This window comes from Oncorhynchus masou, chromosome 20 (assembly GCF_036934945.1).
Source record: "Oncorhynchus masou masou isolate Uvic2021 chromosome 20, UVic_Omas_1.1, whole genome shotgun sequence".
Taxonomy (NCBI): Eukaryota; Metazoa; Chordata; class Actinopteri; order Salmoniformes; family Salmonidae; genus Oncorhynchus; species Oncorhynchus masou.
In genome coordinates, this window is record NC_088231.1 from 8,606,644 (window position 1) to 8,625,005 (window position 18,362).

The 18,362-nt window shown below is 41.6% G+C and overlaps 2 protein-coding genes across 3 annotated transcripts; both read right to left on the reverse strand.

Moving 5' to 3' along the window:
• Positions 1–6,088: 6,088 nt before the first annotated feature.
• LOC135506831 (sialic acid synthase-like) lies at positions 6,089–13,528 on the reverse strand. Of its 2 annotated transcripts, XM_064926223.1 has the most exons (7): positions 13,287–13,528; positions 9,873–9,934; positions 8,805–9,020; positions 8,050–8,149; positions 7,669–7,823; positions 7,019–7,285; positions 6,089–6,694 (listed from the first exon to the last, which is right to left on the reverse strand). In XM_064926223.1, exons 2-7 carry the CDS (start codon positions 9,888–9,890, stop codon positions 6,476–6,478), a joined length of 975 nt encoding a protein of 324 aa, XP_064782295.1. In that variant the 5' UTR covers positions 9,891–9,934; positions 13,287–13,528; the 3' UTR covers positions 6,089–6,475. The 2 variants fall into 2 exon arrangements, with proteins under 2 accessions (XP_064782295.1, XP_064782294.1); XM_064926222.1 differs by lacking the exon at positions 13,287–13,528 and having other exon boundaries at positions 9,873–10,127.
• A 1,376-nt stretch (positions 13,529–14,904) lies between these two features.
• Positions 14,905–16,249, reverse strand: LOC135506832 (sialic acid synthase-like). Its single transcript, XM_064926224.1, has 3 exons — positions 16,018–16,249; positions 15,372–15,587; positions 14,905–15,254 (listed from the first exon to the last, which is right to left on the reverse strand). The coding sequence occupies exons 1-3, from the start codon at positions 16,114–16,116 to the stop codon at positions 15,138–15,140; spliced, it is 432 nt and encodes a 143-aa protein (XP_064782296.1). The 5' UTR covers positions 16,117–16,249; the 3' UTR covers positions 14,905–15,137.
• Between the last annotated feature and the right edge of the window lie 2,113 nt (positions 16,250–18,362).

Genomic DNA, 18,362 nt, shown 5'->3' on the forward strand with positions numbered 1-18,362 from the left:
AAGATTCATTATAGGGTGCAATGGTACATACATTATGGATTTGGTTACAAACACCGTCTCTTTCTATTACAAACTGACCAGGTGAAAGCTATGATCTCTTCTTGATGTCACTTGTTAAATCCACTTCAATCAGTGGAGATGAAAGGAAGGAGGGCAGGAGACATGGATTGTGTGTGTGTGCCATTCAGAGGGTGAATGGACAAATGAAAAGATTTAAGTGTCTTTGAATGGGGTACGGTAGTCGGTACCAGGCACCCTGGTTTGAGTGTGTCAAGAACTGTAACGCTGCTGGGTTTCACACAAACAGTTTCCCTGTGTGTATCAGGAATGGTCCACCACCTAAAGGGAATCCAGCCAACTTGACACAAGTGTAGGAAGAATTGATGTCAACATGGGCCAGTATCCTGGTGGAACGCTTTTGACACCTTGCAGAGTCCACGTCCAGAGGAACTCAGGCAGTTCTGAGGACAAAAGGGGGAGGGGGGGGGGGCAACTCAAGATTAGGAAGGTGTTCCTAATGTTTAATCCACTCAGTGTAAGAACATAACCTAATAGCTCTTCCTAGTGGTTGAAAAGAACCACAGCAACCCGGGACAAATTCAGTTGGCAAACGTAGTCGAACGTTGCAGGTAGAAATGTCATGAATAGAATATGACACCTTATTACACACTGAACAAAAATATAAATGCAACATGGAACAATTAAAAAAATGTACTGTGTTGGAGTTCATAGAAGGAAACTAGTCAAACAAAAGCAATTAATACCTGAAAAAAAGTAATAGGGGATTGGATCAGAAAACCAGTCCCTATCTGAAGTAAACACCATTTGCCTCATGCAGCGTGACACATCTCCTTCCCATATAGTTGATCAGGCTGTTCATTGCGGTGTGTGGAATGTTGTCCCACTCCTCTTCAATGGCTGTGTAAAGTTGCTGGATATTGGTGGGAACTGGAACACACTGTCGTACACGTCAATCCAGAGCATCCCAAACATGCTCAATGGGTGACATGTCTGGTGAGTATGCAGGCCATGGAAGAACTGGGACATTTTCATCTTTCAGGAATTGTGTTCAGATCCTTGCGACATGGGTCTGTGCATTATCATGCTGAAATAGGAGGTGATGGTGGCGGATGAATGGCACGACAATGGGCCTCACGATGTCATCAATGTATCTTTGTGTATCAAAATGTCCATTAATAAAATGTAATTGTGTTCGTTGTCCGTAGCTTATACCTGCCCATACCATAATGCCACTGCCACCACGGGGCACTCTGTTCACAACGTTGACATCAGCAAACTGCTCACCCACACAACTGCCCGGTACAGTTGAAATCGGGATTTATCCATGAAGAACACTTCTCCAGCATGCCAGTGGCCATCAAAGGTGAGCATTTGCCCAGTGTAGAACTGAGGTCAGGTCAAGCCCCTGGAGAAGACGATGAGCATGCAGATGAGCTTTATTTACATTGAACATTTTACAACATTGTGCCCGACTGAACGCACCTGTTTCTTTCTTTTTTTAGACAGTACCAGTCAAAAGTTTGGACACACCGCTTCATTCAATGGCTTTTCTTTATTTGTACTTTTTTTCTATATTGTAGAACAGTGAAGACATCAAAACTATGAGATAACACAGAATCTTGTAGTAACCAAAAAAGTGTTAAAACAAATTAAAATAATATATTTGAGATTCTTCTAGCTACCCTTCGCCTTGATGACAGCTTTGCACACTCTTGGCACACTCAACCAGCTTCATGAGGAATGCTTTTCCAACAGTCTTTAAGAAGTTCCGACATACAGTGGCTTGCAAAAGTATTCACCCCCTTAGCATTTTTCCTATTATGTTACAACCTTACAACCTGGAATTAAAATAGATTTTGGGGGGGGGTTGTATCATTTGATTTACATATTCCTACCACTTTGAAGATGCAAAATTGTTTTTATTGTGAAACAAACAAGAAATAAGACAAAAAAACTGAAAATTGAGCCTGCATAACTATTCACCCCCCCCCCCCCAAGTCAATACTTTGTAGTGCCACCTTTTGCAGCAATTACAGCTGCAAGTCTCTTGGGGTATGTCCCTATAAGCTTGGCACATCTAGCCACTGGGATTTTTGCCCATTATTCAGCAAAAAAAAGCTCCAGCTCCTTCAAGTTGGATGGGTTCCACTGGTGTACAGCTATCTTTAAGTCATACCACAGATTCTCAATTGGATGGAGGTCTGGGCTTTGATTAGGCCATTCCAAGACATTTAAATGTTTCCACTTAAACCACTCAAGTGTTGATTTAGCAGTATGCTAGGGTCCAGCTGGAAGGTGAACCTCCGTCCCAGTCCCTGCCGATGAATAACATCCCCACAGCATGATGCTGCCACCACCATGCTTCACTGTGTGGTGTTCTCGGGGTGATGAGAGGTGTTGGGTTTGCGCCTGCGCCAGACATAGCATTTTCCTTGATGGCCAAAACGCTCAATTTTAGTCTAATCTGACCAGAGTACATTCTTCCATACAGTGGGGCAAAAGATTATTTAGTCAGCCACCAATTGTGCAAGTTCTCCCACTTAAAAAGATGAGGCCTGTAATTTTCATCATACACTTCAACTATGACAGAAGAATGAGAAAAAAATCCAGAAAATCACATTGTAGGATTTTTAATGAATTTAGTTGCAAATGGAGGTGGAAAATAAGTATTTGGTCAATAACAAATGTTTATCTCAATATTTGGTTATATACCCTTTGTTGGCAATGACAGAGGTCAAACGTTTTCTGTAAGTCTTCACAAGGTTTCTTACACACTGTTGCTGGTATTTTGGCCCATTCCTCCATGCAGATCTCCTCTAGAGCAGTGATGTTTTGGGGCTGTTGCTGGGCAACACGGACTTTCAACTAACCTCCAAAGATTTTCTATGGGGTTGAGATCTGGAGACTGGCTAGGCCACTCCAGGACCTTGAAATGCTTCTTACGAAGCCACTCCTTCATTGCCCGGGCGGTGTGTTTGGGATCATTGTCATGCTGAAAGACTCAGCCACATTTCATCTTCAATGCCCTTGCTAATGAAAGGAGGTTTTCACTCAAAATCTCACGATACATGGTCCCATTCATTCTTTCCTTTACACGGATCAGTCGTCCTAGTCCCTTTGCAGAAAAACAGCCCCAAAGCATGATGTTTCCACCCCCATGCTTCACAGTAGGTATGGTGTTCTTTGGATGCAAACTCAGCATTCTTTGTGCTCCAAACACGACGAGTTGAGTTTTTACCAAAAAGTTATATTTTAGTTTCATCTGACCATATGACATTCTCCCAATCTTCTTCTGGATCATCCAAATGCTCTCTAGCAAACTTCAGACAGGCCTGGACATGTACTGGCTTAAGCAGGGGGACACGTCTGGCACTGCAGGATTTGAGTCCCTGGCGACGTAGTGTGTTACTGATGGTAGGCTTTGTTACTTTGGTCCCAGCTCTCTGCAGGTCATTCACTAGGTCCCCCCGTGTGATTCTGGGAGTTTTGCTCACCGTTCTTGTGATCATTTTGTCCCCACTGGGTGAGATCTTGCGTGGAGCCCCAGATCGAGGGAGATTATCAGTGGTCTTGTATGTCTTCCATTTCCTAATAATTGCTCCCACAGTTGATTTCTTCAAACCAAGCTGCTTACCTATTGCAGATTCAGTCTTCCCAGCCTGGTGCAGGTCTACAATTTTGTTTCTGGTGTCCTTTGACAGCTCTTTGGTCTTGGCCATAGTGGAGTTGAGTGTGACTGTTTCAGGTTATGGATAGGTGTCTTTTATACTGATAACAAGTTCAAACAGGTGCCATTAATACAGGTAACGCGTGAAGGACAGAGTAGTCTCTTAAAGAAGAAGTTACAGGTCTGTGAGAGCCAGAAATCTTGCTTGTTTGTAGGTGACCAATTACTTATTTTCCACCATAATTTGCCAATAAATTCATTACATTTACATTACATTTAAGTCATTTAGCAGACGCTCTTATCCAGAGCGACTTACAAATTGGTGAATCTGACATCTGACATCCAGTGGAACAGCCACTTTACAATAGTGCATCTAAATCATTTAAGGGGGGGGGGGTGAAAAGGATTACTTATCCTATCCTAGGTATTCCTTGAAGTGGTGGGGTTGCACATTAAAAATCCTACAATGTGATTTTTTTTCTCATTTTGTCTGTCATAGTTGAAGTGTACCTATGATGAAAATCACAGGCCTCTCATCTTTTTAAGTGGGAGAACTTGCACAATTGGTGGCTGACTAAATACTTTTTTGCCCAACTGTATGTTTGGGGAGTCTCCCACATGCCTGTTGGCGAATACCAAAAGTATTTGCTTATTTTTCTTTAAGCAATGGCTTTTTCTGGCCACTCTTCCATAAAGCCCAGCTCTGTGGAGTATAGTGCTTAAAGTGGTCCTATGGACAGATACTCCAATCTCCGCTGTGGAGCTTTGCAGCTCCTTCAGGGTTATCTTTGGTCTCTTTGTTGCCTCTCTGATTAATGCCCTCCTTGCCTGGTCTGTGAGTTTTGGTGGGCGGCCCCCTCTTGGCAGGTTTGTTGCCGTACCATATTCTTTCCATTTTTTAATAATGGATTTAATGGTGCTCCTTGGGATGTTCAAAGTTTCAGAGATTTTTTTATAACCCAACCCTGATCTGGACTTCTCCACAACTTTGTCCCTGACCTATTTGAAGAGCTCCTTGGTTTTCATTGTGCTGCTTGCTCGGTGGTGTTGCAGACTCTGGGACCTTTCCGAACTGGTGTATATATACTGAGCTCATGTGACACCTTGCGCACAGGTGGACTTTATTTAACTAATTATGTGACTTCTGAAGGTAATTGGTTGCACCAGATCTTACTTAGGGGCTTCATAGCAAAGGGGGTGAATACATATGCACACACCACTTTTCCATTTAATTTTTTTTTTTTTTTTAACACTATTTTTTTCATTTCACTTCACCAATTTGGACTATTTTGTATGTCCATTACATGAAATCCAAATGAAAATCCATTGAAATGACAGATTGTAACTCAACAAAATAGGAAAAATGCCAAAGGGGTGAATACTTAATTGTAATTGTTGGCTGCTTTTTCTTCACCCTGCGGTCCAACTCAATTGGGTTGAGGTCGGGTGAATGTGGAGGCCAGGTCATCTGATGCAGTACTCCATCACTCTCCTTGGTCAAATAGCCCTTACACAGTGAAGGTGTGGTGGGTCATTGTCCTGTTGAAAAACAAATGATAGTCCCACTACGCGCAAACCAGATGGGATGGCGTATCACTGCAGAATGCTGTGTTAACTATGCTGGTTAAGTGAATCTTGAATTCTAAATAAATCACTGAGTGTCAGCAGCAAAGCACCCCCATACTTCACTGTGGGAACCACATGTAGAGAAATCATCCGTTCACCTACTCACAGGTCTTCCTTTCCTGTGGCAGTCCTCATGAGAGCCAGTTTCATCATAGCGCTTGATGGGTTTTGTGACTGTACCTGAACTTAAAGTTCCTCTAATTTTCCACATTGACTGACTTTGTCTTAAAGTAATGATGGACTGTCGTTTGTCTTTGCTTATTTGGGCTGTTCTTGCCATAATATAGACTTGGTCTTTTACCAAATAGGGCCATTTTCTGTATACCACCCCTACCTTGTCACAACACAACTGATAGGCTCAAACGCATTAAGGAAAGAAATTCCACAAATTTACAAGCCACACCAGTTAATTTCATTCCAGGTGTCTTACCTCATGAATCTGGTTGAGAGAAGGCCAAGAGTGTGCAGAGCTGTCATTAAGGCAAAGGGTGGCTACTTTGAAGAATCTCAAAATATATTTTGATTTAAGACTTTTTGGTGACTACATGATTCCATGTGTTATTTCATAGTTGATGTCATCACTATTATTCTACAATGTAGAAAACAGTAAAAATACAGAAAAACCATGGAATGAGTCAGTGTCTCTAAACTTTTGACTGGTACTGTACATACGGTATTTTTTCACTTTTGACACTCATTTGTACCAGAATTGTATCACAAAATAATATAATTTCAATCAAGGAGTGTGATTTCATATGAAGATAAAAACAATCATTAATGTTTGGATTTTGTATTTGACATTTTTGTAGTGCAACTTAACATTACTGGTCATTTTATTTATAAGTGAACAGTTAAATATTCAATTAGAATGCAATCATTTCAGTCACTACTGAACCTAGTTTGTATTTTTTCTTCTTAACTTGGCACTTGTAGTCAAGTCTGATTCATTGAATGTTTGCTTCCATCTAGTAAAAAAAACATGAAACCAGAAATATAAAGCATGTCCCCTTCTGTGAAACTTCTGAGTCTCTAAATAATATCTAGATTATCGATGTTCACACAACCATCTTTTCACTTTTCTCAGCCTGTAAAAGTGCATTGTGTTGTTTGGCACTGTGGTTACGGTATTACCATGGTTACAGTAGGCTATTACAAGGGTGATTACTCCACTCGGCACTTGATCTTTTTGCCGTAGCTGTCGACCACATCCGGGGTGATGCTCTCGTCCTCCTCCACGTCCTCTGTGACGGACTTGCCCACCAGCTGGAAGATGTCCTCGGGGGGAATGCCCTTCGGCTCGCCCACCTTCACCCCCAGCATGTCCATATTCAGCACAGTGCCTTTGGGGATCGACACCTTGGCCACCACTGATTTCCCCAGCTGAAAGAGAACACAATCAATGTATTAAAAGAAGTTCTGACATCCTTTCCTGTTTGAACCAACGAACCAAAGATCATATAGCCCATAGGGTACAGAGTTTTTCCAGGTCAGATGACAAGGTTAAGAAAAAAAACTCATGGCCCTAACACACACACACCCACCCCTGAATTGGAATAAATGTTTATATAATGTTTGAAAAAAAATGACCCAATTGTCTTACATCAGATAGCCTGACTGCCATTAACCATGGCAGATGGCCATGTGGTGGCGTATCAATAACGTCATCTGTTGGAATACAATGAAAAGTGCCCATCCAGGAAGTACCTTATCGTGGCATGGCTTCTCACAGGGCAGCATCTGCTTGATGCCCGTCCCCAGAGACCTCTCCACCAATCGAATAGCTTTCACCATCTCTGTCAGCTCAGAGGGCTCCAGAGAAGCTTCGTGGTCACTTCCCTTCCAGCTCTTGTCCAGGGTCACATGACGCTCAATGACCTTTGCCCCCAGCGCCACTGCTGCCACAGAGATGTGGACCCCAGACTCGTGACCGGAATATCCAATGGGAATATCAGGGAATTCCTTCTGGTATTCCTATGAACGAGATCATGGGTCATTTTCCTACCTCGAAACATATATTCTCTCTGGATTTAGCCTTAACCACAGACAAGCAATGTGATTGTTGCACTCGTGGTCCACTGGGGCAGGAGGTAGCCAAGTGGTTAGAGCGTTGGGCCAGTAACCGAAAGGTTGCTCGATCGAATCTCCGAGCAGACAAGGTAAAAATCTGTCATTCTGCCCCTGAACAAGGCAGTTAACCCACTGTTCCTAGGCCGTCATTGTAAATAAGAATTTGTTCTTAACTGACTTACCGAGTTAAATAAAAAATGTAAATAACAGAAATAATATGCACTGTGTGTTTAGGGGTGATCTTGCCTGAAACAATTCCTTCATTCAAACCAATGAAAAACTCTTACTGCGATGACACGCAGGTTGACATCTTCAGCCTCCAATGGGTAGGCACTGGTGCACTGCAGGATGCAGAAGTTCTGATTGTGTTTCTTGACCGTCTGGTAGACCCGTCTCATTGTCTCCATTGACTGCATGCCACTGGACACCACCATGGGGCGACCTAGCATTAAACCAAAGAGACTTGAGATTTCAAACACCACCAAAAAAAAAAAAACATCTACACTTCGCTTTATTCTTGATATTGCACATTTTTTTTACTACACTTTCGTGAGTATAAAGTAGACCAAATAATCAAACTACTTCAGAAGCTAAAATGCTCATTTTTACATTAAGCAGCCTAAGACACCCCGATATCTATCATACTGTAAACTTTTAAAATCACTGACCTTTTTTTGCAGTCTTTTCCAGATAGGGAAAGTTATTGGTGTCCCCTGAACCGACTTTGAAGAAGGGGACATCAAGCTCATGTAGGAACTCCACAGCCATCTAACAAGAGATATACAACAAATGATTAATAACAGTTTTTATATGCATTTTACAGGCCTATTCAATGTAGTATCACAGTGGGAGTCATAATACCCCAAGAAACCTAACAGTCAAACATGGGAAATGGTTCCAATTGTTTCCCCCCATTCATTTTTCCAATAGGGGATTTTAGATACTCTTAAAATAAAGGCTGCGTTTCATGTAGGATCACCCTGGCGTGACGTTAACCATGTAAATCTCTCTAGGACAAGGTGTCTTATCAATTTATTTGTCTTATCAATTTATTTGATAAAATAAATGCTACTTAGCTGCTAATGCGGCTGTCATAAAGAACTACAAACGCCATAAAGAACTACAAACGCCATGATGATCTCCATGACACTGCTGAATCGAGGCAAAGGTAAGAATCTCTGGATTAACTATATACAAATCACCACCCTGTCCGAGAGAGATTTAGATGGTTATCAAAAGGTCACGCCAGGGTAAGGATTCAGTAAACGCAGCCCTTATTTTAGGCATTTCTAAAATTCCCAGCAGGAAAAATGAATTGTGAAACAATTGGAACCATTTCCCTATTTGACCGCTAGGTTATGGGTATTATGACACCTCCACAGTGGGGCTCTATGGGCCTATTCCACATCACCATCATTCTTACCTCATCCATTCCTGAAGCAGTAAAGAAAATTCCAACCTCCTTTGCATAGTTCTGCAGCTCTAGGTATTGTACATGACTGAACTCAAGATGGCGCTTGTGCTCTCCGTATGTCTTTCCCCAGGACTGTTTGGAGGTGTACGGACGCTCCAGGGCACGCTTGTTGAACTTGTACTCAAGCTCACTCTTCTGAAACTTGGCGCAGTCTGCCCCGCAGTCCTGTGAATTGATTGTCAATATGACTAGGGTCACATAGTTATAAATTGTGTTGCCAAGGAGGATGAGGAGGAAACCTTGTTTCAAATCTTCTATCATTTATTGAGACAGGTGGGTTCACACCCCAAAGTGCCGCATGTCATGATGACACTCACCTGTCTCGAACAATGAGAGAAGATTTGAAATAGACAAGATGGCGACAGACATTGTCGGATTACCTCAGAGCAAAAACATTAATCAGATAGTATCGCCAAGTTAAGGTTGGTCGAAATTTCACTGTGCTACACCAAACAGTACCTAACCTGTAACTCATAGTAAGGCCAGAAAGGCATTTCACTGGACTTGTGCATGTGACATCAAAAATATTTGGTTAAATCACATTATCATGTGCAACAATCTATAGCTAACACACCCACTGCCTTTCATAAAACACAGTCAAATGGTGTGATCATTTTGTATATGGGGGTGGGTCTCAGTTGTGACATATCTCTGGCATGAATTTCTTTTCCACCAATATCAGTCCTTAATAAATTGACCAATAGATGCCCATGGTCTCAATGGCACAAGTTCACAATTTGAAATACAGCCCCAGCAAGCAACAGAGCAGGCTATTGTCATTTTACAGCCATATGGGCACTGGAATCGATCATTTCCTCATTGGCACAGTAGTAGGTCAGCAGTCCAACAAGAAGCAGTGTCATCCAAGAGACTGGACGGTCAGTTTTTAAACTGTCAAAATAGTCAAATGTATTTATACTAAAGAAGCCGCTAGTTAACTAGCAAGTAAGTCAGTACCATGGTCCCCAATACAGCAGCTGAGCTAAGTTAACTAATTCATTTTGCTACTAACATTACCTTGGCCATCTTGATCATTTTCTTGGCAATTTCAATATCTCCCTGGTGGTTCTGTCCAATTTCTGCAATAATAAAACAGGGGTTAGAACCCCCAATCATCCTGCCAGGACAAAGCTCGAATTTCAGAGGCATTTTAGAAATGTGATAAATGCGGTGTCCTAAGTTTGTCGCGATAATATGGCTTGGTTCGCTTGCTCTGAACCAGTAGTACAGAAACAGTCAGGTGTGGTTTCTCGTGGAAGACGTCGAGCTAATTTACACGTTGCACATCCGGAATCCACGTGGTTTCCTCTCCACTCATGTTTCAAAATAAAGGTTCTCCCTTCACTCACACGTCATTTCAGGATTCTCAAGAGTCAAAATGTGAGAAATTGTCATTAATACTTTCAAGAATATATATTATTATTATTATTACAGAAGATGTATAAACGTCAATAATTATTTGTATACAGTGTATTTGACTTTTTTTAACACAACATTATATTTCACATCCTCTGCCTACCTTTACCTTTATCTGACAGGGGGAAAAAACTAAATGAAGTCAAGGAACATTTGTTATGTTTATGTAATATTGTAGACTTTTGAAACTGGAAAACACATTTTTGGATGACCAAAATGTTACACCAAAATGAACATCTGTTTTAGAGTAATGGGGATCAACAGTCTGCCACAAAAAAAAAAATCAATTGTCCACAATGAACGCTTGTGATGCAGTGTAAATATTATGTAACTAATAACATTTTCAGCTAGAGTTATTAAGGTTAAATATGTCATTCACTAACACCTTCAAATAGGGTTAACAAAAACAACGGCTGCAACAACAGCAAAAAACGTCCACATTTAACATGTTATGTTTATGTAATATTGTAGAATTTTGCATCTGAAAAATATATTATTGGGTGACAGCCAGGAGTATATTGATTGTTACACAGAAATGACCATCAGTTTTTTCGTGGGAATGATGCAACTAAAGTATACATTAACAAATACATTTATATCACTTCCAAAAATAAAAACATTTAATTGAGGAGGATTACCAAGATGGCTGCACAGTGGCTTCAGGGGACGGTCTAAAGTTATACAGTTACATCATGATCCCATCTGATGTGGATGAACAAAATAAGCATGTGGATGCAGGCGTGTGGCCGGTAGAGTCCGCATGTTACAACTTCCCCAAAACCAGCCCCTCAAGTGCATACACCATACACATGTTGATTTTGACTATCCCCATCAGACTTTAGTTCATGACACGCAGGTTAAATTAGCAAAAACCAACTACCGTATATTAATTTGGGGACAGGTCAAAACACACAACACATTCATGGATATTTAGCTAGCTAGCTATTGCTTGCTAATTTGTCCTGGGACATAAACGTTGCGTTGATAGTTTAGTTTAAATGTAGGGTCCCTTTTTTTGCTGGATCTTTGCAGAATTTTTTATCATACAAAATCATGTTCTCCACTCTGACAATTCATCCACAGATTAAAGGGGAAACCTAGTTAGTTTTTAGATAGGGTTCTTTGATTAATCTCTTCTCGTTTAACTGTTAATTACCCACGTGGGTTCGTATGCTCGTAAAAGCCAATGAGTAAAATGGAGAGGGGGGACTTGCAGGCGTTAAGGTTCTGAAATAGAACCAAGTTCTATTTTAGCGCCTGGCTATGCAGACGCCCGTTGACTCGCATGAGCAGTTAAATAATTGAATAATGGGTACATTTATTTTGCAACGCTCTCGCACAAAATGTGGCGGCCTGATGATACAGATAGTAGTTGGGATTGATGGTCTGTTTACATAGCAGGTAATGATAATTAGCGTGGCAGGTTAGGTGAATTAACGTGGCAGGTTAGGGGAAGCAACACAGTAGGTTAGGTGAAATAACAGGTCAGGAGACTGAGGTTAAAGGGAGGAAATGGATTAGGGTTAGGCGTTGTTTAATTTCCTGACTGATGTCTTGAGATGTTGCTTCAATATATCAACATAATTGTCCTCCCTTATGATGCCATCTATTTTGTGAAGTGCACCAGTCCCTCCTGCAGCAAAGCACCCCCACAACATGATGCTGCCACCCCTGTGCTTCACGGTTGGGATGGTGTTCTTCGGCTTGCAATCCTTCCCCCTTTTCCTCCAAACATAACGATGGTCATTATGGCCAAATAGTAATTTGGCCATATTTTTGTTTCATCAGACCAGAGGACACTTCTCCAAAAAGTATGATGTCCCCATGTGCTGTAGACTGGCTTTTTTTCTGGCGGTTTTGGAGAAGTGGCTTCTTCCTTGCTGAGCGGCCTTTCAGGTTATGTCGATATAGGACTTGTTTTACTGTGGATATAGATAATTTTGTAATTGTTTCCTCCAGCATCTTCACAAGGCCCTTTGCTATTCTGGGATTGATTTGCACTTTTTGCACCAAAGTACGTTCTTCTCTAGGAGCAATATGACGGCTGCGTGGTCCCATAGTATATATACTTGCATACTATTTTTTGTACAGATGAACATGGTACCTTCAGGTGTTTGGAAATTGCTCCCAAGGATGATCCAGACATGTGGAGGTCTACAATTATTTTTCTGAGGTCTTGGCTGATTTAATTTGATTTTCCCATGATGTCAAGCAAAGAGGCACTGCATTTGAAGGTAGGCCTTGAAATACATCCACAGGTACTCCTCTAATTGACTCAAATTATGTAAATTAGCCTATCAGAAGCTTCTAAAGCCATGACATTTTCTGGAATTTTCCAAGCTGTTTAAAGGCACAGTCAACTTAGTGTATGTGAACTTCTGACCCACTGGAATTGAGATAGATTATTTCACAATAATTGCTGGAAAAATTACTTGTGTCATGCACAAAGTAGATGTCCTAACCGACTTTTCCAAAACTATAGTTTGTTAACAAGAAATTTGTGGAGTGGTTGAAAAACAAGTTAATGACTCCGACCTAAATGTATGTAAACTTCTGACTTCAACTGTAAATATATTTAGATTTGTTTAACAATTATTTAGGTTACTACATGATTCCACATGTGTTATTTCATAGTTTTGAAATCTTCACTATTATTCTACAATGTGGAAAATAGTAAAAATAAAGTAAAAACCCTTGAATGAGTAGGTGTGTCCAAACTTTTGACTGGTACTGTATGTAAATGTGATATTCCGGTTTTAAATGTTTTATTAATTGGCAAACATTTCTAAAACCCTTTTTTTGTCTTAAGTCATTATGGGGTATTGTGGGTAGATTGATGAGAGGGGGAAAAAACTATTTCATACATTTTAGAATAAGGCTGTAACGTAACAAAGTCTTGAAAAAGGAAAGGAGTCTGAATTCTTTCTGAATACACTGTATGCCATTCATAATAATAACATTCTCCAAAAAGGATGTCATATTTATTTTAAATTAAACCTCCCGAGGCCAACTCACCTTGTCATGGCAGGCTTTCTCACAGGGTAACATCTGCTTTATGCCCGTGCCTTGGGCCCGCTCCACCAGGCGGATGGCTCTGACCAGCTCTGTCAGCTCAGAAGGCTCCAGTGATGCTTCGTGGTCGTTGCCCTTCCAGCTCTTGTCCAGGGTCACGTGACGCTCCACCACTTTTGCCCCCATTACCACTGTGATGCTGATCCTCTTCTCATGGCCGGAATATCCGATGGGAATATCAGGGAATTCCTACAGTATGTCAGGGAAATTCTCTCTCTCTCTCTCTCTCTCTCTCTCTCTCTCTCTCTCTCTCTCTCTCTCTCTCTCTCTCTCTCTCTCTCTCTCTCTCTCTCTCTCTCTCTCTCTCTCTCTCTCTCTCTCTCTCTCTCTCTCTCTCTCTCTCTCTCTCTCTCTCTCTCTCTCTCTCTCTCTCTCTCTCTCTCTCTCTCTCTCTCTCTCTCTCTCTCTCTCTCTCTCTCTCTCTCTCTCTCTCTCTCTCTCTCTCTCTCTCTCTCTCTCTCTCTCTCTCTCTCTCTCTCTCTCTCTCTCTCTCTCTCTCTCTCTCTCTCTCTCTCTCTCTCTCTCTCTCTCTCTCTCTCTCTCTCTCTCTCTCTCTCTCTCTCTCTCTCTCTCTCTCTCTCTCTCTCTCTCTCTCTCTCTCTCTCTCTCTCCTCAACCGATGTTTCTTTATGATATTACCCCAGGGTGACAACAGATAATATGCTGATCCTGCTCAACAACCCCTTCCTTGTAATAAACCAATGGGAAGTCTTACTGCTATGACACGTAGGTTGACATTCTCAGGGTCCAATGGGTAGGCACTGGTGCACTGTAGGATGGCAAAGTTCTGATTGTGTTCCTTGACCGTCTGATAGACTCGTCTCATTGTCGCCATTGACTGCATCCCACTGGACATCACCATAGGCCGTCCTGAAGTTAAAACACAGTTCAAATTTCTACAGTAACTAACTTTACTGATATGACCCATATTAATCAAAATCAAATTTATTTATATAGCCCTTCGTACATCAGCTGATATCTCAAAGTTATGTACAGAAACCCAGCCTAAAACCCCAAACAGCAAGCAATGCAGGTGTAGAAGCACGGTGGCTAGGAAAAACTCGCTAGAAAGGCCCAAACCTAGAAAGAAACCTAGAGAGGAACCAGGCTATGTGGAGTGGCCAGTCCTCTTCTGGCTGTGCCGGGTGGAGATTATAACAGAACATGGCCAAGATGTTCAAATGTTCATAAATGACCAGCATGGTTAAATAATAATAATCACAGGCAGAACAGTTGAAACTGGAGCAGCAGCACGGCCAGGTGGACTGGGGACAGCAAGGAGTCATCATGTCAGGTAGTCCTGAGGCATGGTCCTAGGGCTCAGGTCCTCCGAGAGAGAGAAAGAAAGAATTAGAGAGAGCACACTTAAATTCACACAGGACACCGGATAGGACAGGAGAAGTACTCCAGACATAACAAACTGACCAAAGCCCCCTGACACATAAACTACTGCAGCATAAATACTGGAGGCTGAGACAGGAGGGGTCAGGAGACACTGTGGCCCCATCCGATGACACCCCTGGACAGGGCCAAACAGGAAGGATATAACTCCATCCACTTTGTCAAAGCACAGCCCCCACACCACTAGAGGGATATCTTCAACCACCAACTTACCATCCTGAGACAAGGCTGAGTATAGCCCACAAAGATCTCCAACACGGCACAACCCAAGGGGTGGCGCCAACACGTTACCTTTGCACATTTTGACTGCACATTCAGGGTATATTATAATTGGTAACATTTGACCTTTACCACGGTAACATGTGGCAAAGATGTAGTACATATATAACAGTGCTAAATTGAATCCCTGACCTTTTTTGCAGTCAGTTCCAGATAGGAGAAACTGTTGACATCACACGAGGCAACATTGAAGAAGGGCACATCAAGCTCATCCAGGAAGTCCACAGCCACCTAAAAAACGTTGCAAAGCAGTTGGGGTAGTCATGCATGTTTTGCTTGAAATCCGGAATATCTACACAGTCACTGTGGACTAATTCAATAGACATTAATCATGGAATAACCTCTTACCTCGTCCATTCCAGAAGCGGTGAAGAAGATTCCAACCCCCTGTGCATATTTCTGGAGCTCTCTATATTGTTCATGACTGAACTCCAGATGACGCTTGTGGTCACCGTATGTCTTTCCCCAGGAATGTTTGGAGGTGTACGGACGCTCCAGGGCACACTTTTTGAACTTGTACTCAAGCTCACTCTTCTGAAACTTGGCGCAGTCTGTCCTGCAGTCCTGTAAATTGATGCCAACATGAGTAATAGCTCCAAACACACACACACACACACACACCCTGCTTCCATTTATGCAAATCCATGCACAGCAGCAGTACAGTATCAGGATCATAGTCCTGCCATTTCTACCTTTTGATTTGAGGTTATTAAAGGAAGGTTTATATGGGAGGGATGCAGGATGACTAAGTTGCCCCACACATACATTTATATGTGTGCCTTTCTATCCGATGTCGCCCAGCCTGTTATATTAAACTGAAGCTTAAGTCACACTTAAGGGCAGTTTCTCTGACACAGATCAAGCCTCGTCCTGGACAACAAAAAAATACTCAATTCTGCATTTAGCATGCTTTTTGTCCAGAACTAGGGTTAATCTGCATCCAGGAAACTAGTCCTTAAAGTCTTACAATGTCTCTTCATTTAGCTTCCATTACCTTGGCCATCTTGATAATTTTCTTGCCGATTTCAATATCTCCCTGGTGTTTCTGTCCAATTTCTGCAATAATAAAACAGGGGTTAGAACCCCCAATCATCCTGCCAGGACAAAGCTCGAATTCTCGAATTTTCAAAGTAAAAGTGATAAATTAAGTTGGTAAATGATTAAGAGCCTATGGCAAATTAATCATGCTCCTTTTAAGGATGAGATTTTCAGAGGCAGTCTCGCACAGTGGATCGAGGAAGAAATTGCTTATCGTCTGCCCTTTTATACAAATCCCTAAAGTCAGCCTATCCAATGATAAGCCAGTGTCCTCACCAGTCAAGCAAAAAGTGACTGCTAGGGCCTGTTTTTTGTAGTCTGTGTGATAGTCTATTTCTGTTCACCTTATGGAATCTTCCTTAGTCAATCTATTTTGGCAAGAGCACAAACAAGTCTGGAACAGGCACCTTTTTTGTGGGCGATCCAAATATTAGCAAATATATTCAATAAGGAAATCGTACAGTGAGACTAACGCCCTGACCTGAGAGCTTTTTATGTCTCTATTTTGGTTTGGTCAGGGTGTGATTTGGGTGGGCATTCAATGTTCTTTTTTCTATGTTTTGTATTTCTTGGTTTTGGCCGGGTATGGTTCTCAATCAGGGACAGTTGTCTATCGTTGTCTCTGATTGGGAACCATACTTAGGTAGCCTTTTCCCACCTGTGTTTTGTGGGTAGTTGTTTTCTGTTTAGTGTTCTGCACATGACAGGACTGTTTCGGTTTAGTTTCTAACGTTGTTATTTTTGTTCTAGTGTTCAGTTTCAATAAAAATTATGAACACAAAAATCATGAACACTTACCACGCTGAGCTTTGGTCCGATCCTTCATCAGACGACATCCGTTAGACCAAGTTCTCTCTCATGTACAGTTTAGACATGTACAATTCGTGAAGGAGATGGTCTTATAAGTAGGATGTTGTTTTTTACTGGGAAAAAATACCCACATTGAACGCAGTTTAAAAATATGATTTATTTCGAGAAAGTGTCAAATTCTGTTTTATATTACTGTTTTATATCTTTACCTTTTTATAGCATTATATCATCTTAGTAGGACTGTTTTTATATATCTTTAGGGATTGAAAGTGTCATTATTTAGTGGACTGTAGGAACGTGTACTCTCAATAACTCAAGGCCTCTGATAAGAAATCCTGTGACATGCACAAAGAAATCCAGGGTGATGGAAAAGTACTGAAGTTCATCTTTGTGGAAGGGAGAGGGTGAGAGCTGTGGGTGTAAGTGGACACGGCACTGTATTGAATGCATGTATTCAGCTTGACATCTCTGTTGAGTACACGTTTGAAACGTGACTTTGGAGTTTGGGCTCTTTTGTATGATTAATATGTCTATGGTATATTGAGATATTAGTCTTCTTTGGAGTTGTTGGTAAAATATCACACTTAAGGAACAGAGAGTTTTCCGTAGAGAGTGAGGTTTTCAAAGGTTTAACCAAATATTAGATATGGCCATTTAGGGAACATCCTGTGTGTGTGTGTGAGTGTGAGTGTGAGTGTGTGTGAGAGAGAGAGAGAGAGAGACACAGTTGGATACATCCTGTCATTAACTTGTGGATAGAGCAACCGTTACTAAATCTGAGGGGATAGAGATAGTATTTAGGACTTGACAGCGTACGGTTGTAATTGTATCTCACACAGATTCCCACCGGACGAGAACATATTGTGCATATACAAAATATTCCTAAATAAATGAATGAATCAAGATATTCAGACTAGAAAATGAACACAATTAGTGAGTGATGATTGGTGCTGAAAGGATACATTATAAAAACAACCCAATATAACCCACAACTTGGAATGAAAGTAATTTTAGAAGGAGTCACTGCTTACTGGGAATAAACTTGGGAATATAATGGGAATGAGAGACATTGCCAGTTCATTGAACCCATACAGTCAGCCATAAATAAAGGGAGGCAAGGACAGAGCTTTCCGGTGATATGGCCCTTCCTGCCTCCCAATCCACCGACTGGTGGGCACAAACAAGCAGAAGAGAAGTTTAAAAGTGGGTATAGAGGTAGTCACAGTAAGTTTCCAGAGACAGGAAAGGACGTCTCAGAGGATGTGTTGAAAGAAGTGAACATGTTATCACTGAACTATAATAAGAACTACAGACAGCCTCCAAGATGGCTGAACACTGATTTGTGGGGGCTGACATCTTGCTCGGTCGGGTTTCAGGAACTCATTAGTACATGCCCACTAGCACTGGAGCCCAGCCAAGACGTGCATTCCAGGAAAAGCCAGAGCAGGCTGTAGATATTGATAAGTGGTGGAGGGGAAATCTGCAGGCATG

What these genes read in the sequence shown, in the direction of transcription:
- LOC135506832 (XM_064926224.1), bottom strand. Translation starts at nt 16,116, where the DNA reads ATGATTGGGGGTTCTAACCCCTGTTTTATTATTGCAGAAATTGGACAG. An exon ending in AAATTATCAAGATGGCCAAG is followed by an intron (nt 15,588 to 16,017) that starts GTAATGGAAGCT and finishes ATCAATTTACAG; the next exon opens with GACTGCAGGACAGACTGCGC. An exon ending in CCGCTTCTGGAATGGACGAG is followed by an intron (nt 15,255 to 15,371) that starts GTAAGAGGTTAT and finishes AACGTTTTTTAG; the next exon opens with GTGGCTGTGGACTTCCTGGA.
- LOC135506831 (XM_064926222.1), bottom strand. Translation starts at nt 10,004, where the DNA reads ATGCCTCTGAAATTCGAGCTTTGTCCTGGCAGGATGATTGGGGGTTCT. An exon ending in GGAAAAGACTGCAAAAAAAG is followed by an intron (nt 7,824 to 8,049) that starts GTCAGTGATTTT and finishes GTTTAATGCTAG; the next exon opens with GTCGCCCCATGGTGGTGTCC. An exon ending in AGAAGCCATGCCACGATAAG is followed by an intron (nt 6,695 to 7,018) that starts GTACTTCCTGGA and finishes GTTCTCTTTCAG; the next exon opens with CTGGGGAAATCAGTGGTGGC.